At 58.4% G+C, this 20,225-nt stretch overlaps 2 protein-coding genes and 1 long non-coding RNA gene across 7 annotated transcripts in view; 2 read left to right on the top strand and 1 right to left on the bottom strand.

The window, feature by feature from the left end:
• The first annotated feature begins 1,582 nt into the window (after nt 1-1,582).
• HIC1 (HIC ZBTB transcriptional repressor 1) lies at nt 1,583-6,218 on the top strand. Of its 2 annotated transcripts, none has more exons than XM_045490426.1 (2): nt 1,583-1,732; nt 3,213-6,218. In XM_045490426.1, the coding sequence occupies exon 2, from the start codon at nt 3,233-3,235 to the stop codon at nt 5,372-5,374; it is 2,142 nt and encodes a 713-aa protein (XP_045346382.1). In that variant the 5' UTR covers nt 1,583-1,732; nt 3,213-3,232; the 3' UTR covers nt 5,375-6,218. The 2 variants fall into 2 exon arrangements, with proteins under 2 accessions (XP_045346382.1, XP_045346381.1); XM_045490425.1 differs by lacking the exon at nt 1,583-1,732 and adding an exon at nt 2,600-2,855.
• A 145-nt stretch (nt 6,219-6,363) lies between these two features.
• The window catches only part of SMG6 (SMG6 nonsense mediated mRNA decay factor), a 229,780-nt gene continuing 215,918 nt past the window's right edge, over nt 6,364-20,225 (bottom strand). For all 4 annotated transcript variants that reach the window (XM_045490409.1, XM_045490410.1, XM_045490411.1 and 1 more), the window contains 4 exons: nt 14,956-15,109; nt 11,789-12,000; nt 11,408-11,489; nt 6,364-8,196 (listed from right to left, as the gene is read on the bottom strand). In XM_045490409.1, the coding sequence (XP_045346365.1) occupies nt 8,066-8,196; nt 11,408-11,489; nt 11,789-12,000; nt 14,956-15,109 (579 nt within the window). In that variant the 3' untranslated portion in view covers nt 6,364-8,065. The remainder of the gene's footprint in view (nt 8,197-11,407; nt 11,490-11,788; nt 12,001-14,955; nt 15,110-20,225) is intronic.
• LOC123604397 lies at nt 15,037-15,837 on the top strand. The gene is made up of 2 exons (XR_006715315.1): nt 15,037-15,127; nt 15,623-15,837. It is a non-coding gene; the product is annotated as an uncharacterized LOC123604397 (long non-coding RNA).

Here is a 20,225-nt window from a genome sequence, read left to right as displayed (position 1 = left end):
TTCTTGGAAGCTCACTGCAACCCTAGCGAGGGGACCGTGGGGAGATGGAGGAGAGGACTGGAATAAAATGAATCCAGAACACGGAGTAGAAACAGGGTGAGGGCAGAGTCAGAACGCAGCGGGAGTCTTTAGGACTGGCGGGGACCATGGCCCCGAGGCCGTGAAGATGGCAGCGAAGGAAAGAGAGCCTCTGGGGGGCGCCCGAGACCTTAGTGTCTGTCAGGGACCGAGAGTGGCCGCGCCAGCGGCCCCTCAGTGAGTGACTCAGCTACTACCTCTGGCGGGGGCGTGGGGGTGGAGGACCGCGCGAGGGGCGGCAAGGCACCCACCCGCCCAGCGGCCCTAGGCGGTTGCTAAGCTCTCCAAGGCCTTAGAGAGACGCGATCTGGGCGAACCTCATCGGTTACTATGGTAACTCTGCGTCCCAGCCTCTCGCTCGCGACAGCTGAGAGAGGCGCAGCCAATCAGAAGCTGCAGGCGTTCTCCGGGACCCACTACCCACCCCCCCAACCCCCACGTGTGGGCAGGGGTCAGAAGGTGCGGGGAGGAGGCGTAGCAGGGGCCGTGGAGACCTGGCACTCACTACAGGCCCGGTGCGGCGGCGGGGCCACGCGAGGCCACTTCCGGAGTAGCCGTGCGAGTGCCCACGCGCCAGTGCGGGATCTCCTCCCTCCCAGAAGGGGCATCACCTCAAGAACCAGGCCTTCTCGGTGGGGTGCAGAACTTTGCCCGGGGATCCCCGGTTGCCGGCCCTGCTGTCACGTTTGGGGTTAGTGTGTTGGAGACAAGTGCAAGCAGGTCCCTCAAAATGGCTCACACGAGGAATCTAGGGGCTGGGGTCGATTCTGCGGGACCACCAAGAGGCGCTGTCCAGCTATTCCCAGTCGGATATCCTGGGGTCTCTCCAGAAACCTACCAGTTCAGGGGGTGCTGATTAGCTCTGCCCAGGCTCGTGGAGGGCCCTATGTGACGGCCTCCTGAGTATCCCAGAGAGCCAGGACTTGAATTTAAGAAGGGGGCAGGTGTGTGTTTGTGCCAACATGCGTGCCCGCAGGTTTCAGTGCCTGGAGAGGGTCTGGGTGCAAATAGGTTTATTCTGTCTGTGTGTACCTAACTCATGTGGCTGAGTGAAGGTGGGTGTGTTGGGGGGTGGGGTGGGTATAAATGGACAGTCCCATCCAGGAATGTGTCTGGAGAACCTCCGAAGATCTTGTCTACCTTCTTTTGTCTTAGGACTTCTATAACCGCGCCCTCCCCACCGCCCCCCCCCCCCCCCCATCTACTGTCACCAGTGTCCCCTCCATGTGGGCAGGACTTCTCCAAGCTGAGGCAATGTACATGGGAGCGTTTAGCTCAAAACCCCAGAGTTTGTGGGGGCTCTAAGTTCTGGAGCCTGGGTTCTCACGTGGGCACATCTGGGGGGTGAACCTGCGAGTTCCCCGGTACAGCTTCGCAACCCAGGTGCACGGGAGGGAGGTGGCGGCTGTGTCGTGCAGAGCCTCGCACGGCCGCGAGGTGGCGCCATAGCTGCAGCAGCGCGAGCTGGCCCGGGCCGCTCCAGATAAGAGTGTGCGGAAAGCGCGGCGGGGCTGAGACGCGACCAGGACGCGGGGAGGACGGACCATCAGGACAGACCGACCGGGGGCCCGGCGGGCGGAGGGCAGCGCAGCGCAGCCACGTCCCCCCTGGATCCGCCGGCAGCCGGGCCCGGGGCTTCCGACATGCCCCCCAGGTGGGTCCTCAGACTCGGGACCGGGAGGGACAGGGGACCCGGACAGCCCGGTCCTCACGCGCTGGCCGCCTCGGGCGCATCCTCCGGCGCGGGCGCCCCAACGCGGCTGGCGTTCAGGACTCCGGGTATCGCCCCTAGAGGACTCAGGACCGCCGGGCTGCTGCTCTGCGCCGGGTTCACGGCGGGGTCAGCGGCCCGGGGCCGACTCTGCCCGCACATGGGCTGGAGAGGCGAAGGGAAGGGAAGGGAAGGGGAGCTGGCGGGCGGGGCTGGCAGGGGCGCTGCCCTGGCACAGCTCGGCGCCTGGCAGCGGGGCGGGTGGGGCGCCGGCTAGGAGCTGCCACCGCCACGGGGAGGGAAGCCGGGTCGGGCAGCGGCCGCAGGTAACGGGCCGCGAGGCCCTGCGGGCCAGGCGGGGAACAGGGTGGGCAGACGAACGAGCGGGCAGGGGAGTTCAGGGCTCGGCCCAGGCCCCAGGGCCGCCTGGCTGCCGAAATTGGGGGCCGAGAGGAAAAGCTGAGAGTCGAGGGACTGGGGCTGGCGCGCTTCTCCCGGCCTGTCTGAAGTTAGGAAACTTTTCCCCAAGTTTGGGGCGGCGGAGTTCCCGCGGAGAAGGGGCAGAAGGGAGCTGGGGAGGGAGGCGCGGGCCCGCGAATGCAGAGCTGAGGCCGAGGCCGGGGCCGGGACGCGGGGTGGGGCGCAGGCCGGGGTCAGGGCCGCAGCCGGCTGTGTGCCGTGCCCGCCCGGGGCGCTGCCCCCTCCCTCCCCTGGGAGCTGCGTGGCTCCCCCCTCCCCCCCACCTGCTTCCTGCCTCAGCCTCCTGCCCCGATATAACGCCCTCCCCGCGCCGGGGCCGGCCTTCGTGCTCTGCCCGCCACGGCAGCCTCTGCCTCCGCTCCCCGCGCCGCGGCCGCGCCCCGGCCCCAACTGAGGGCCTGACAGCCCCCAGGCAGGGCGGCGCCACGGCGGGCACCGCGCTCCCCTCCACTGGATCACTTCCCCCAGCTGGGGCAACTTCTCCCGAGGCGGGAGGCGCTTTTTACTCGGCTCCCTAATATCCCAGTTGGGCAAACTTCTCGGCCCTGAATGACTTTTCCTGAAGCGGACATTTTCCTCAAATCGGGTAACTGTCTCCGAAGGGGTCACTTCCCCCAAACAGTTTTCTCCTCGGAAGTCCCCAGGACCCAGCCCCTGGGCCCGGTGGCCTCCGGGCCTGGGTGTGCAGGCCAGTCTGGCCCCCTCTCCACCAGCCACTCTCCTACGCCTTCTTCTGGTCCAGGCCACCGGCCCAGGCTTCCACACTAGGAGGCCGCCGATCCTCTGCTAGTGCCCAGGCCGCGGTGCTCGATGCCCCTGCCTAGCTTAGGGGAAGGGGAAGGGGAAGTTGGTGGGGGGTGGGGGGTGGGGGAGAAGTGCCCAGCTGGATACAGGCAGCGGGGGCTCCGTGAGGCTCTGACCCGGCTGCTGTGTGTCCCTGCAGGAGAGTGTGCTGGGCAGACGATGCTGGACACGATGGAGGCGCCGGGCCACTCGAGGCAGCTGCTGCTGCAGCTCAACAACCAGCGCACCAAGGGCTTCTTGTGCGACGTGATCATCGTGGTGCAGAACGCCCTCTTCCGCGCGCACAAGAACGTGCTGGCGGCCAGCAGCGCCTACCTCAAGTCCCTGGTGGTGCATGACAACCTGCTCAACCTGGACCATGACATGGTGAGCCCGGCGGTGTTCCGTCTGGTGCTGGACTTCATCTACACCGGCCGCCTGGCTGATGGTGCAGAGGCAGCGGCGGCAGCGGCCGTGGCCCCGGGGGCTGAGCCGAGCCTGGGCGCCGTGCTGGCCGCCGCCAGCTACCTGCAGATCCCCGACCTCGTGGCGTTGTGCAAAAAGCGCCTCAAGCGCCACGGCAAGTACTGCCACCTGCGGGGCGGCGGGGGCGGCGGCGGCGGTTATGCACCCTACGGGAGGCCGGGCCGTGGCCTTCGGGCCGCCACGCCCGTCATCCAGGCTTGCTACTCGTCCCCAGCCGGGCCTCCGCCGCCGCCCGCCGCCGAGCCGTCTTCGGGCCCCGAGGCCGCAGTGAACACGCACTGCGCAGAGCTGTACGCCTCGGGCCCCGGCCCGGCCTCGGCGCTCTGCGCCCCGGAGCGCCGCTGCTCCCCGCTCTGCGGCCTGGACCTGTCCAAGAAAAGCCCGCCGGGCTCCGCGCCTCCAGAGCGGCCGCCGGGCGAGCGCGAACTGCCCCCGCGCCCAGACAGTCCTCCCAGCGCCGGCCCCGCAGCCTACAAAGAGCCACCGCTCGCCCTGCCACCGCTGCCGCCGCTGCCCTTCCAGAAGCTGGAGGAGGCTGTACCGCCTCCGGACCCGTTCCGTGGCGGCGGCGGCAGCCCGGGACCCGAGCCCCCGGGCCGCCCCGACGGACCCAGCCTTCTGTATCGCTGGATGAAGCACGAGCCAGGCCTGGGCAGCTACGGCGACGAGCTGGGCCGGGAGCGCGGCTCCCCCAGCGAGCGCTGCGAGGAGCGCGGCGGGGACCCGGCCGCTTCTCCCGGGGTACCCCCACTGGGCCTGGCGCCGCCGCGCTACCAGGGCAGCTTGGACGGGCCAGGCGCGGGCGGCGACGGCGACGACTACAAGAGCAGCAGCGAGGAGACGGGCAGCAGCGAGGACCCCAGCCCGCCCGGCGGCCACCTCGAGGGCTACCCATGCCCACACCTGGCCTATGGCGAGCCTGAGAGCTTCGGTGACAACCTGTACGTGTGCATTCCGTGCGGCAAGGGCTTCCCCAGCTCGGAGCAGCTGAATGCGCACGTGGAAGCTCACGTGGAGGAGGAGGAAGCGCTGTACGGCAGGGCCGAGGCGGCTGAGGTAGCGGCGGGGGCCGCCGGCTTGGGGCCCCCTTTTGGAGGCAGTGGGGACAAGGTCGCTGGGGCTCCGGGCGGCTTGGGCGAGCTGCTGCGGCCTTACCGCTGCGCGTCGTGCGACAAGAGCTACAAGGACCCGGCCACGCTGCGGCAGCATGAGAAGACGCACTGGCTGACCCGGCCCTATCCGTGCACCATCTGCGGGAAGAAGTTCACGCAGCGCGGGACCATGACGCGCCACATGCGCAGCCACCTGGGCCTCAAACCCTTCGCGTGCGACGCGTGCGGCATGCGCTTCACGCGCCAGTACCGCCTGACAGAGCACATGCGCATCCACTCGGGCGAGAAGCCCTACGAGTGCCAGGTGTGCGGCGGCAAGTTCGCACAGCAACGCAACCTCATCAGCCACATGAAAATGCACGCCGTGGGTGGCGCGGCAGGCGCAGCCGGGGCGCTGGCGGGTCTGGGGGGGCTACCCGGCGTCCCCGGCCCCGACGGCAAGGGCAAGCTCGACTTTCCCGAGGGCGTCTTTGCTGTGGCCCGCCTCACGGCCGAACAGCTGAGCCTGAAGCAGCAGGACAAGGCAGCCGCGGCCGAGCTGCTGGCGCAGACCACGCACTTCCTGCACGACCCCAAGGTGGCGCTGGAGAGCCTCTACCCGCTGGCTAAGTTCACCGCGGAGCTAGGCCTCAGCCCCGACAAGGCGGCCGAGGTGCTGAGCCAGGGAGCGCACCTGGCCGCCGGACCCGACGGCCGGACCATCGACCGTTTTTCCCCGACCTAGAGCGCCTCATGCCGGCCCGACTTGCCGCCGCCGCGTGACCCCGGCCCGTGGCCCCAGGGAGCGGCGGCGGCAGCCGCGAGCAGGCACACCGCGCCGGACAACTGTAGTAGCAGCGGCAGCGTCGCCGCGGTGGCGGCGGCCCCACCTGGCCTCACTGCTTTGTGCCTTAGCCCGGGGGTTGGGGTGGGGGGTGAAACCCCGGGACGGGGGTGGGATGGGGGAAGGGAGATTTATATTTTTGATATCAGCTTTGACCAAAGGAGACCCCCGGCCCTTCTCCGCCTCTTCCTGTGGTTCGTTGGCCCCCTCCCCTGGCTCCGCGCTGCTCTTGGAGGGAGGGGTGTCACTGATGGGGCGCTCCCAGCCCTACCTCCGGCCCTTGCGACCACACCCATTCTCACTGTGAATCTCCCTGCTGGGGTCGGAGCGTCGGGCAGAGTTGGGGAGTGGGGAGGGGACTGAGCCGGCCGGAGGGCCCCCCCTCCGCCCCCCGCTCCCCCCCGCCCCGGGACTGATAATGTGAAGTTCCTCATTTTGCACAAGTGGCACTAGCCCCAGGGCCAACCCTTCCCTCCCTCTGGAGTCCGAGGGCTGAGACAGCCCTGGCCTACCGGTCTCCCACTCCCGCGGTGTCCTCCCCCCTCTCCTGGGGCCCCGGACCATATTTATTGCATGCGCCCCGGGCGGCCCCCCACCTCGAGCCCAGGCTGGGCTGGGCTGGAACGTGGTCTCTTTAGCTCCCTCCTCCCCAGTTTGTATATTTCCTACCTTGTACACAGGCTCTTCCAGAGCCGCTTCCATTTTCTATACTCGAACCAAACAGCAATAAAGCAGTAACCAAGGACCCTGGACCCCGCTCCTCTCTTCTGCCCTGCACAAGGACCTGGGTGGGTGGAGGGGCCAGACACACCCCCTCATACAGGTGCAGAGAGAAACTTGCACCTTCTTCCCTCCCCGATCCCAGAGACAGATGGGCAAGAGGTCAGGCATGTTCATAACTAAAAATTTATTAAGGGAAACAAAACCAGTGCTGCAAATGGGGCAGAAAGGAGAGACAGGTCTCCCACCCACCCAGTCATTGGCCTTCATCCAGGGGAGAGGATCTCAAAGGAGAGGCCGGGACCCTGTACCCCAAAGAGTCCGTCTTCTGAGGCTCTGGGGCACTCATCCCCCTGAACCACTGGTGGCTCTCCTGCACAGTACCCCCTTATTCAGGTATAATCTTGGGGCCTCTCAAGAGGCCTCTTGGGTACAGCTTCATTCCCATCCTCTGGCCAGGCTGTACAGTCCAGACAGGGAGCTTTGGGGGATTCCCCCTCTGGTCCCATCAAAATTTACTCCTGGCTCCTCCTCAAGGCCCTGTCTTCTTCCAAGTTCCTCTCATCCCTGTCCCTGGCTTGGGAGAACCCATTCCCAGTAGGAAGCCTCTCGAGTGAGGCTTTGGACACAGGTGCCAGCTTAAGAGGCAACAAAAACCTCAAAGGCCAAAAGGCCCCTGTGTCAAGTTCTTCTAGGGCAAAGCTAGAAAGGGTGAAAACTCCAGGCTTGGCAATGCCCCTCTCAGGCACTGGCCCATCCTACCCTCAGGCGGTGCTGCAGGAGCCTGGAAGTTTCTCAGAGCGCAGGGGCCTGAGAAAGGTTTGGGCAGGAACACTTTATTAGGGTCCTGCCACAGAGAAGGAAGAGGTATCAGAGGAGGTACCAGAGGAGGAAGATTCAGAGTGGGAACCCCCATGGCAAGGACCTGAGGTGAAGAACTTGAGGGGATCAGGGAGGTGAGAGGCATCACCAGAAAGGGAAGGGGGGCAAGGGGAGGATTCAGGAGAGAGAGAGAGAGAGAGAGAGAGAGAGAGAGAGAAGGGGGGGGAGGGACTGAGAAAAGTCTGAAGAAACTTCATGAAATGGGAACTAGAACAAAAGGAAGGCCAATGAGGGAGAGGAGCAGGTAAAGGCCACCCAGGAAGCATGAGCCTGAGACCATATGTCCCCTCCCTCTAGACCCATGACCATCCAAGGGGAAACGAGTGGCAAAGTGTAACGGACTCGGATGGATAAGGACAGGAAGAGCAGCAGGATGGATGTGTGTTTGGGGGTAGGGGGTAGGAAAGGTGGGGCCTAGGGCTGCTGTTTGGGATCTAGTGTCCAGAACCCAACCTGGGTCCCTAGGGGAATCCAGGCCTCCAAGAGAGACACACACCCTGGGCACTCTCTTCATGGCATGACCAAAGCCTCTTGGGACACATTCAGGACAGGGGTTCTGAAGACTGAAGGGACCCATCATTTCGCCTGCACCTGATGGAAATGCAACCCCTACCCTATCTCCAGCTGAGAAAGTGTCTGAGTCCCTGTGCTGAGAAGGCCTTCCCCCAGCCCTTGAACTAGACAGGGGGAGGGAGAAAGGCTGAGACCATGGGTGGCCTATCTGGCTCACCCACCTGCTGTCACTGCAGCCAGCCACCTCCCTGCTAAATCTTGGCAGCCCAGGAGGGTCCCAGCAGCTTCCGCCCGACCCTCAGGAGGGGCTCTGTGAGGAGCAGCTCCCTCACAGCACGGCCACGGCGTGGGTTGGAAGAGGATGGTTTATTGTCTGGGTGGATTGGTGGCTCAGGCACGTGGGCATCTTCGTTGCTACACTGGGCGCCTGGTGGCCTCTCAGGAATGGTTCCGGGGGGAGACCCCGATGCGGCCCTCTCAGCCCACCTGGGCCCACGTGAGGAAGGCCGGGATGTCCCGCACAGGCACATTCCTCGTCAGTGCCTTCACACGCAGGTTGCGGTCATCCGTCAACAGCACCACCTCCCGCAGTAGCCGGATTGGCTCCTCTGTAGGCAGGAGAGAGCAGAAGGACTTCAATGAGGGCAGGAGGCAGAGGCACAGGCTGCCTCTCCTCTCTCTGGAGGTTGGGGTGGGGGCGGGGGGAATGTGGTCCCGTAGGGGTCAGGGACGGTCATTTCCTGGCCCTTCTGTAAGTCTTTCCCTCACGCAATCGGCTGAGGGTACCCCTCCCCTATCGGCTTAGAGAGGACCATGCTGGGCCAGCGCTGGCCTTGTGCTTCAGACCCCCGCCTCCAGCACAGGGCTGTGTTGCCTCCTGCCTAGAGATCTGCCTGAGCCACTGGCCTCCACAGACCCTTCTCCCAGGATGCTGAACTGAAGGGGTAGAAGGAGCCCCTTTCCTTCTACTCCTTCTGACTGTATGGCTGGTCCTGGACTCACAATTACTACTCTCTTTTTGCACATCCTCTCCCTCCAAGGCTAGCGGGCCAATGCTTTACGTATCAAGAGGTAGAAAGCTCAAGATGGAATCCACAGTGTATCCAGGCTCCCAGATGTGAGAAGAGGGGTTAGTTTAGGGGAGCTCTAAGGAAAGGAGGGCCAGGGTCCCTGGCAGAGCCGCGGCCAAGGTGGCCCTGAACTAGAGTCCAATGATTTCCTCCATTACATGAAAGTAATCCACGTAAATGGTGAGAACCTTGCACAGTAGAGAAGAGGACAAAGGAAAGGAAAAGTCACAGTCATCCATCCAGCTGTCTCCCTTCATGTGTCTCTGTCTTGCTCCCGAGGGCTCGATCTGTGCGTGCTTTCGGATTTCTTTATGCACATGTGAGTACGTATACTTGTTACATAAGCTTTTTTCCTACATTATAATCATACTAGCCATATTTACTTTATTCAAATTTTACATACTTTAAAGCTCTTTCTATATCAGCACAGGCAGCCTTTGTTCTTTTTAGATGACCTCTTAGCAAGATGTCTTCCACTACCTCTCTTCCCCTAATTTCCTAACCTCTTAATGTACTGGGGAGATTCAACCAGGGCCAAGTACCCACACAAGTGACATCCCCACCCCTGGGCAGGCCGCTTGGTGGCAGGCCCACCCCTCAGTCCCAGGCTGGGTATTTCCTGACGGAGGTCCGGCAGACAGTGAGGCACAGGAAATGTCCTGCGGGGCTTGCTGACTGCGGGGGGCTGGCGGGGCTGGGCAATCGCAAATGTCCAGGTCAGACCTGAACGGTTTCAGGCTTGCCAGCTCCAGGCAGGGAGGCTGAGAACTGGCCGTCAGCCTGGGAGGAGTTGGGGGGAAGAGGGAGGGAGAGGCTGAGGACGCTGGTGAGCAGAGGGGAGAGGTGGAAGGAGGAGGGGTGGGGAGCAGAGGGGAGAGGTGGAAGGAGGAGGGGTGGGAGGTGAGGGGCTGCGGTGGGCAGATGGGGAGAGGATGGCCGCCTGAGCAGAGAGGAGGCCTGGAGCTGGAGCTCAACTGCCTGGGCCTGGGCCCTCTGGCGTGGTGGTGCTGGCCTGTGCTAATGTGGGGTTCCCAGCTGGCTGCTCAAGGCAGCCCCACCGCTCCTGCCCTGGGGCTCGGACCAAGAGAGTCCCAGACCTTAGGTCAGTTGACTAAGGCCCTGCGTTGCTGGCAGGGGTCTGCAGGGGTTTCTGTGGATACTTTCAGACATTTTTAACAATAAACATCCTCTGTTTTGACACTGGTAACTTCACTTTGTTAGAAACCAGAGACTGTCATCTTGTCAGGCCCCATCCGCCATAATCCACATGATTTTAAAATTCAACATCGTTTACACATAAACATTTAGTGACGGTTTCTCTGTGAATCTGACAAGTTAATCTGCTAAGAATTCACACTGACAAATGGGGTTTGATTACACTAGCCGTTGCTGATGTAATTCTGATAGGGGCGGTCCCCAGGATGGCAATGGGTTCCTGTAGGCTGTTTAGGGTGAAGTGTGTGTGGGGGGTGGAGAGACTAGTAGGGTGAAAGCCAAAATTTGTCTCTGCTGAGAAAGAAACAGCTCTGAGGCTGGGTGGGGCCGCAGCAGTATCTGAACTACACTTCCCAACAAGGCCTGCAGTCCTGCCTACCTCTCTCTCAGAAGGTGCCCCTCTAGGAAGCTGCCTGGGAGCAGAACATAAGCTCCCCCGTTTGGCTCAGCCAGGACTCCTTTTTATCACTTCACTGCTCCAGGTCTGGCTCTGAGGGCCAGAATGTACAAGCCACATGGCAGGACCCCTCTGAACAGCACCTGTGGGTTCATTACCAGCCCCTGGTGCAGAGACTTGGGTAGGAGCAGTAGGGGAGAAGACAGTGCCCCGACTAGTCTGGAAGCCAGGGTAGGAAACTGAGCAGGGAAGGGAGATGAGCAACAACAGCTAAAGGAAAAGGACAGGATGTAGTTACCTATACATAGACAGAGACCAAGTGGTAAGAATGACCAAGTCTGTAGACGACACGGAGCTAGGACATCCTAGGAGGAAACATCTGACCCCTGGAAGCCAGGAGCAGAAAACACCTGAGCCTTGCTGACTCCGAGGGGCCATGCAGGAAAGCATTCTGGGTTGAGAATGAGGTGCTCAAGCCCCTGGAAAAGCATCCCAAGGTGGGTCTTTGGGCCAAAGACAGAACTCCAGTCACCAAAGAGGTCTTGAAAATCGGGCTGAGGGCTCAGTCCTCAAGCTGTCACCTGCCCCCAAAGTGTGATGGCGTATGACACCGAGACAGGAAGAGAAGGCCCACTACTCACTAGGGAAGTACCTCCGTCACCGGCCTGACAGAGGGCAAACATTCAGGGATGAACTGAGAGTGTGAACACGGCCAAGAAAAGGGAGGTGCGCCCCAGGGACCACTGGGGACTGTCCTCTCAGAGCTACAGAGGGCTGGGCTCAGGAGACCATGGGGCCAGAATAAGCTACACTGAATCATAAAGACATTCTTGCTGTCAGAGAACTCACTGAGGACCCAAGAAAGGAAATGGATCCATGCCGAGTGGGAAAGCTCCCTGCCTAGAGCCTTGCTTCCTGGGCTAGGTCCACCCCTAGTTGGCCCAGGGTCCACCGGGGAGTGGGGGAAGCTGTGACAGGGAAGTTGGACTTCCAGAGTCTGGCCTCAGGCTTGCATCAAACCTGACCTCTGATTTATCAAACTTCCCAGGCCAGAGTTGGTGGTGGAGGAACCCTTTCCTAGGGCTGAGGATGGTGGGCATGGGGGTGGATGATCCTGAGGCAGAGGCAAAACTGTACCTTTGTTGGTGGGCATGAAGTCCTTAGCCTTGTCTTTGCAGTAGTGGAGGCAGCAGGAGAGGATCAGATCATCGTTGTTACCCTGGAGGAAGAAAGTGTGAGAAGGACCATTGGGCAGGAGGGGGCGCCATTCGGAGGCGGCACAGGTGTACTTTTTGCCTCTGGGGTTCCTGGGGAGGATCACATCCCGGAGTCCCTCCCATACACGTCAGGCCCTGCTTGGTTGGGTTCAACTGTGCCAAGAGTGATCTAGGGGACACAGAACTGCCTCTCCTGGGCCTCAATGGTGGCTGCCCCCCTCAGCTGCCTAGGCTGCCTGACTTCCCGGAGACCCTGTTCTGAGGTAGACTGTGGGCTCTCCCTTTCTGCCACAGGTCTTACCAGTTGGCCAGTAATGTCCTCGCTGCGGAAGGCGATGGATTCCAGTTCATTGCCACGGCTGGTCAGGGCCCGCAGACAAGAGTCCCGACTCTCAAATCGCCGCTCGAGGAACTCGATGGACTTCCGGGCCTTTTCCTGCACCACACGGGCATAGCCCCCAGCCCGGTGGTCTGTCTCCTGCCCCTTGGCCAGGCCGTCCAGCTCATTGATCACTGATGAGACATAGTTCCACAAGTTTATCAGCTCCCTAGGCTCACTCCCAGCCAGCCCCTTCCCAGACCACAGAATCCATCTTGCCCAAAGGAGTCTTCCAATGATGCTTAGGAGAACTTGGGAGGCAAGAAGTGTCCCAGACTTTACACAGAGTTCTATCTTTCTGCGCCTTCCCCCGGGCCCCGCCCTCCTCCAAGAAGGAACTTACACGGATTTTCTGGAGCTGCTGTATTCAGAAGAAGAAACCTGGCCCCTCCATCACATTCCTTAGTTATAGGATCAAATTGAAAGAGTTTCTCAAGAGAGGCAAGGGTAGCTGCTACAGGACAAGAGGCAGCCCCCTCATCAACCTGGACCCCCAACCACAGAAGTTCACAAGGGGCAGAGTTCTACACACTATCCCCTGGCACAGTGCAGGCAGGTCACCAAGTGGGAAGCAACAGTCACGGCCTTACTTGCAGGGGCCGTGGTATTCCCTCAAACCATGCCCTTGGCACAGACACTCCACTGATACTGCACGTGTTTGTGTGTGTGTATGTGTGTGTGTGTGTATGTGTCTGCCTGCCTATGTGTCTGGGACACGGCTTCATTTTCTGGTGAAGATTCTTTCCAAAATTCCAGCCAAAAGCCTGAGGTCAAGTGGGAAATATGCACTCCTTGGGGGCTCCGGGAGAGTTTGGGGTCTGAGGCCTCTCCTCAGTGCAATGATTCATGGCTCGGGGAGTCGGCATGAGCATGCTGTTCCATGGTGAGCCTGGCACTCACTGTCTGGGTATTCAGAGACACTTTCTGGAAAGGGCCCATGTGGGAATGCGCGCACACACACACACACACACACACACACACACACACACACAATGCCCACGCTTTCAGCAACTTGAGGCTGCTACATGTCCACACAATGTATGGTTGAGGCTGGGAAGTGGTGGTGGACGGGTGTATGGTACGGCAAACAGAACATCAAACACGAAAAACTGGTATTCCATCCCAAAATCTCCTTTCCTGCTTCCAAACTAAACAGGCTTCAAAGGGGAAGCTTGTTTGTGCTTCTGCACCAGGCGGGGCTTCTCGATGCTAGGGTCAGGCCTAAGGAGCAGGGCAGGTTAAAGAGTACAAGAAACAAGCAGGGAAAGCTGTCTGCTTAACCCTTTGTGCTCTGGACACAGGGCGGGAATCCACTGAGGGAGCCTCACTGAACAGGAGTGCTCTTTACAGCTCCTGAGATTCGAGGGCCCTGCCCAGCTGAAGAAGGTTCAAAGAGGCTGGCCCTCACTGCTGTAGTGGCGCTGTCATTTCCCAGCAACTACGGGGGCCATCAATTTATTCTACATGTGTCCCTCTCCTATGGGTTTTCTCATATATTTGCTCCCTCCCTACCATATCTGGCTTTCCCTACTGAACCACAAGCTCCTCAAGGCCAAGGTCTTGAAGCTCTGCCTTCCGTGAGATCCCTCAGGGACAAGGAGCCTGAGCACACCGTAGGGGCACAGATGGTGCTGGTGACCAAAACCCCTGCTAGCCTCGGATGGTGTCTGAGGCTCCTTCCAAGTCTTAGAGGGGCTCCTGAGATGTCAGGAACCTCTGTCAGTTTATACCATTTCCTGACCATTAGCAAAACAAGTGACCACTTACTCACTTTCTTCCCCCTAAAACTCTCCTGGATAGGAAAGCACGAAGACATGTTATCCTGATAGCCGCCCCACCCCAGGACGCTGTGAGGGAAGAGGGAAAGCTGGAAAAACTTGATGGTCTTGCTGCTCTACTTTTGAAGAACAGAAAGCCTTCCCTTAGGTCTAAAGGCCTGGGTTTTAGAGGTTCTGGCCAGGCCACATGGGGAGGGGGAAGGAAGACAGGGAGGGTGGAGGCGGGACGAGGGCTGCTTCAGTGCCAACATTCTCAGGTGGTGCTAACGTGTTTCCCACAACCCCCCAGGGTTCTATAGCCTCTGCAGGGGCGGATGTTTCCTGCCCTTTGTTTCCACCCTCATCTGGCACTAAGACACTTGGGACTAGGAGGGGAGGCCCAATGGAACATCTTGGCATAGATGTCAGAGGTGGCTTGGCAGGCAGACTGCCAGTCTGGCAGCTTTTCCAGAGGACAAGGATCCCGAACTGGCTCCCAGCAGCTGCTGAGAAGGGGACACTGAAAAGCCAGTCACCTTCCAGGCCCTCTCCCTCCACAGGATGGCCATCAGCTATATGAGCTCTATCAGGGATACGAGGCGCCCAGAGCCCACGGCCCATCCTCAGGCTGACCCACCATAGAGTTCCAAGAACTAAGACAGTGCCTAGACAGTCCCTTGGAGACAGCCCAGCTGGGCTCTTCTGGCCTGAGGGTGGAAGCAAGCTAGCTGGGTCCTGAGATGCTGACCCTGCACCAGCACCAGTGACCAGACAGCGGTAAGGGCCCAAGTGGCAGGAATCCACAGGCATGAGCCAAGGGCTTGCTCTGGAGGATTTCCATCAGCCTGGCCTTAGGGTGACACCGGCCAGAAGAATGCTACCTCGAACCAACAGAATGATCATGAAAAGCTACAAGACAATCAGACCAAAGGCATCTAACCACTTCAAAATCCTCCCAGCCTCCCTGCCAGACCACCCAGCAGCACTGCCGTTATCTGCCAGGGCTGAGTGTTTACCAATAACGGGAACCAGCTTTGCTGTTTTACTGCAAGCTTTATAAGGATAAAAACAAGGGCTGGGCTCATGCAGCCTCTGGTTGCTGGGACACAGGAGTCCATTTGCTCAAGCAGTTTAAGCCATGGATCAGCCATAATAATTTGAACTGCTCTGATTATTAAACAATTTTCCGTGCCCCACGCACACCCTATTTCCCTGCAAATCCTGTCATACGCACGCCGCGGGGCTCCCTTGCCTGTGTAGCCCCCCGGGCCGTGGGGCATGTGTGTAGAGGGGTCTGCTGCGCACGTGCAGGGTTGCTCAGGCCTGACTCACCGATGAGGGGCACCACCAGGATGTACTTCCTGCTCTCCAGCAGCCGTGCCAGACTGGCCAGGTGGTCAATGAAGCCGTTGGTGTCTGGTACAAGGAACAAGGGTCTGATCTCGAGCTCCATCTGCCTCATCTGACTCTGGTCCTCCAGGACAGCCTACAGGGACACAGAACGGTGAGTGAGCCAGAGTGAGTAGGCAAGTGGGTGGACGAGCCAGGGCCCTGACTACACAGTGTGTCAGCATCCTGCCTCCTGAAACTCTCCCCGCTCCAGAGGGACAGCCAGTCCCTGTCAGGCCTGAGGGACGGGCCCAAGGACTGGGCAAAGTACTGCAAGAACAATCAACACAGACTAGATGGCCTGAGGAACAGCGTGTGACTAAAACCTTGCCTCGGCCAGAGAAAGCCCTGATGGTATTAAAAGTTACAGGTTTCTGAAAGACAGACCCTGGGCTAAAAATCACCAAGGGGAGTCAGCTTCCCTGGATAGGAAAGTGGTTTCACACACATTACCTAGGCAGCATATAGAGGGGTACTGCTCAGCGCGAACACTTTATATAGAGTGCATTTGTTATTTCAGTTTACTTCACTGGATGGCCAGAAAACAAAGGTTAAACTCAAAGGCTATACAAAAACAGTGATGCTGACAACGAATTATTAATGCCCACAGCAGCAGGAGTCCATACGGTGTGATGGATTTGGACCCAACTCACATGCTCACAGAGAGCAACACCCAGGCTGATGAGATCAGCCGCCCCCGGCCCAGCAGCATTGTTTCCTCAACATCAGTCCTGTGTTCTACCTGTGCTCCTTTGCCGCTGCTCTGCACAACCTGTATGATTATTTACTTGGTGTTTTCTCATGAAACTGACTTTAAGGCAACTATTTTTGGCTTAGCCTCTTCTTAAGCTTACTAGTGCAAGCTATACTTGCACAATAAAAAGCCAAAGCATCTCCTGTGCGCCGCTAAAAAACCAGTGGTCAGCACCAGTGGTCTGGGCACCACCCCTCGAAGACCACATGGCCTGGAGGCTTGTCTGTCTGATGGACGTTCACATCTTTCAGGGACGCTCCACGCACATCTGTGAAAGCCCGACTTTCTCAAGTCTGACACAGCCCCGAGTGGCAGCGGCCCTCTGAGATAGGCCCTGGGTCTGTCACTACAGAACATGGTCACTATTGTGCTGCTTCCTCTTGTGGGGACCATGGTCACGAAGCAAAATGATTTGCTGGCATCTGCCCAGACGGTGTGCTCCCTGGGTGAACAGCAGGAGGGCACCGACACAAATCTGGCAGGGACCAGGCCAGCAGGTCCCAGCCCTGTCCCGCCCTCTCCTGATCTGCCACACGCCAACCAGCAAGGACACAGACACAGGCTCAGAGCAGGGGGACTGGTGTGCGTGCCAACCGAGACGGGTCCCACAGTGCTGGCCCCGGCCGCTAACAGTCAGGGAGGAAGGTGCTCAGGTTTCACTGGCAACGACAGTAAAACTGAAAGGGCATGCCTCTGAATGCTGGGGGTGGCTTCTCTGTGACCTACTGGGGACCTCTTCCTATGAGTAAGTCGTTGCTGCCACTGCCACCACAGCTGGTGGAAGGCACAGGCCACAGGCCACAGGCAGGCATGAGAAACGCAGCTGAGAGGCCCAGTCTGACGAAGTCATCCTGCTGCTGTCGCCTCAGCAGGGGAAAGCACCCCCGCTGCCGGCCATCTTCTCGGGGGATTCGGGTGGCAGTCCCTCCCTGTGGGGTGACCAACTGCACGATGATACCCAGTCCACTAAACTCCCCTTGTGGCATTTTCAAAAAAAATTTATTTTTTCTTCATATCGAATTAACATAGGCCACTATTTAGCGGCTCGGGTGTTCTGTAAGAACAGGCACTCTAATGGGGGCGCCTGGGTGGTTCAGTTGGTTGGGTATTCTACTTCGGCTCAGGTCATGATCTCGCAGTTCGTGAGTTTGAGGCCCACATCGGGCTCTTTGCTGACAGCTCAGACCCTGGGGCCTGCTTCGGATTCTGTGTCTCCCTCTCTGCCCCTTCCCCGCTTGTGCTCTCTCAAAACTGAATAAATGTAAAAAAAAAAAAAAAAAAAATTAAAAAAAGAAGAACAGGGGCTCTACTCTTCCTCCTCATGGGGAGCGGCGGCATTCCAGCTGTTCATTTCCCCAGATCTTGCTGTTCTCTATCCAGCTTTTCCACTGCCAGGAACATTCTTCCTGGTATCACAAGCCCCCAAATCTCTGTGTTTCTTGGGGAGAAGGAACAGAACAGAGACCTGGCTGGGAAGAGGACAGGGGCTCAGGGACCTGAGCACTAGATCTCTGCCACCGCCCCACCGAGACTCTTCACATCTTAGTTTTCCTGCCTGCAGAAATGATAGGCCAGCTCTGCTTTGACTCTAAAGAATAGGACCTGGCTGCCATTCCTCACCCTGCGTGAACAATAATGAGCTCCTGAGACCCTGAACCATCCCACCTTTAGAAAGCTGGCCTTTTTAAGCCAGGTGACCAAGGGAGGCCGAGGGCTAACAGCCTGCTTGTGTGTTCTGATGACAGGACGAAGAAACACCTAGGAGCAGGGTACAGGGAAGCTCTAACTGTCTGAGTTCTCAGACCTCTGGCTCAGGGCCAGAAAGGTGAACAAAGGCCGTGCGGGCTCTCAGGGAGGTGGCAACCTCGTTGGTTCCCCAGGGGTGGGGTGGGGTCAAGCTGTATGAGGGTGGTTGGAGCTGTGCTGCCATCATCCGGTCCCAGGGACGCCCGCAGACAACTTCCCTTAACCTGGCTCTGCCTAGTGAGTCACCACACAACTGCTTCCTGTTCCCCACATGCCCTCACGGAGTCTCAGGAGGTTAAATGAAGCTGCTCCCCCTTCTCCTGGGGTACCTGTGGGCCTCTGGGGGGTGTCATACCTGGGTCATGAGACTGGCCCAGTACCTTTCAAAAGAACGGCAGACGGAAGAGGGACCGGGAGTCTGCAGGCCCTCTTCTGCGGGTGTCTGTGTTTCCGGCTCTCTCTGAGTGGTGCTGTGTGTGTGTGTGTGTGTGTGTGTGTGTGTGTGTGTGTGTGTATGTGTGTGTGTGTGTGTGTGTTTAGCATTTGCCCTCCTAACTTTTCCAGATTTTACCCGTCAGATTCCTGGCAGCTGTGCACGGCGCCTGTGCCGGCCGTCACGTCCCATTCCGATCTCTGGGTCGCACGGTGAGAGAAGGACACAGGATGCGCAGGGAGTGAAAAAGTGATGTCGGTGGGGAGAGTGCCAAGTCCCCACTCACAGCCATGGGACGCTTGGGGAGACGGGGGAAGCAAGCTGCTGTGGAGTTCAGAGGCCGGTAGTGAGATTTATTTTTGTTTGTATGAGTAAAAAGCTGCAGAAGCCTCTGGTGGGGGTGAGGGGGGCTCAACTGGAATGCTGTGATTCAGACAGACTGGCCCTGGCCTGGAGTCAAGTGTGCTGACCCGGAAGGAGAGGTCCACAGGAACCCTTCTCGTTGCAGCTAAGGTTGGGCCACGATGGTCCTTGGATAATGAACTGGGAACCCAAGGAAAGCACGGACAGTTTGAATCACACCAGTGGTAGTAGGAACCGAGTTGTCATCAAGTGTGGAAGGAAAAAAAGAACTCAATTCTGTTTCTGGAAGGTGCTAAGTAGCCAACTTTCTCTGAGGTATGAGAGCATCCTTGAGCAAGGCAGTGGGGAACTGGGAAAGAGATAATCCACAGTAACATCTAATGAGGAAGCTAACAGGCTTGGGAGAAGGGCTCTTTATAGGTTAAGTTCCTTCTAGACTGTGGGGATGTTTTGGGGATGCTGACCCACTGAAAATTGGGACACTGAGAATTACAAATAAAAGGTATTGCAATTAGCTCACACAGGAGCTGTGGAACTTGAAGAACCCAAGTCACAAAGCAGAGCCACATTGAGAGAAGGCCCTCTTAAGTCTTCCTTCTGCTTAGGACTCCACAGGGAGTGTGGCTGCTCCCGTCCCTCTACTGGGTGATGGAATCATTTATCCCTGGGCCTCTCTGGCCAGAGCAATGTCTTCACCAGAAACAAGAAGTTCTGTGCCACAGCAAATTTCGGTGCTCATTTTGTATGTGAAAGTATCTAGGAAAATGCCTGATACATGAATTAATAACCTCACAAGTGTCAGTTTCCCTTCCTCCTGACCAGCTCCATTTTTCACCTCTTAGATTATCCAGGAGGGTAACTATCTGGGGAAACCACTCGGGAGCAGAGCTGGAGATGGGGAGGGGAGAGAGACAGGGTTGTTAACTTCTGTGACAAGATGGTAAGACTCATGGTACTCTTATTGTCTTTTTTTTTCTTTAATGACATAGAAAGCTTTTTTAAAAATGAAAAATGGAAAAATGGAAATGAAATAAAAAATAGGAATAGGTGGTGAGATAACCACTGACAGTGCAGGCAGGCAGTTCCTTCTCGAGCCACAGAAACCAAAGGGAGCAGATATTGCATTTGCTATCAAAAGAGAGCAGGCAGCACCAGGGGCTGGTAAACCCCTGGCATGATAAACATCGTCATGTAGGGTGGGTGCTCATGGGGAAGTCTCCGTTTAGGATCCCTTCTCTGGATGTTCAGTCAGTGCCACAGAACTTAACGTGTGCCTGCTTTCTTTTCAAAAGTTACAATCAGAAAAAACAAAAACCAAACAAAAACCAAACAAAAAAACCAAAACAAAAACCAAAAACCACCCAAAAAAGTTATGATCAGGATGAGTTGCTTGCTGCTTCTTATAGTTTTATGAGGACTGATTTTATTTTCAAACTAGACTGTAAAGAGCTCAAAGAGAATGGTCTTCTTTTCCTATAGTTTCTTCAACAATACCTCCCTCGACAAGCTCAATCACAGAATCTCAGAGCTGGAGGGCATCTTATGGCTAATCCGACTTGAATTTTATCCGATAACTCTCGTTCTGAGAATGCCCAGGAGGTGTGCCTTTTCCTGACGGAGAGGGAGTGGCAGGGTGAGCATGACACCTCTGGGCTTGCTCCAAGCAGTACTAGCCTAAGGGTGCTGCTCCAGCCAACAGCCCATGGGTTCATTCTGCAGGAGGTCGGGACCTTGTGGACGCTGCAGGAGCCAGGGAGGCGAGAGTGGCTGCAGCAAACTGGAGACCCAGCGCCACGGCTTGTGGAGAAGCTGGAGTGGGCTCTGGAATGGCTCGAGTAGGGCGGGCGGCTGCCCGGCTCTGCAGGCTGATGTGCTTTCCTGCCTTGGCGTGAACGTGCCCCTGGCCTGGTAGTGCAG

This window comes from Leopardus geoffroyi, chromosome E1, assembly GCF_018350155.1.
Source record: "Leopardus geoffroyi isolate Oge1 chromosome E1, O.geoffroyi_Oge1_pat1.0, whole genome shotgun sequence".
Taxonomy (NCBI): Eukaryota; Metazoa; Chordata; class Mammalia; order Carnivora; family Felidae; genus Leopardus; species Leopardus geoffroyi.
The sequence above is the reverse complement of the archived record's forward strand: the minus strand, read 5'-3'. Positions and strand labels throughout refer to the sequence as shown.

Bases quoted from the DNA above. Each gene is read 5' to 3' on its own strand.
- HIC1 (XM_045490425.1), top strand. From the start codon at position 2,819: ATGACTTTTCCTGAAGCGGACATTTTCCTCAAATCGG. The intron at 2,856-3,212 runs GTAACTGTCTCC...GTGTCCCTGCAG, and splicing joins GGACATTTTCCTCAAATCGG to GAGAGTGTGCTGGGCAGACG.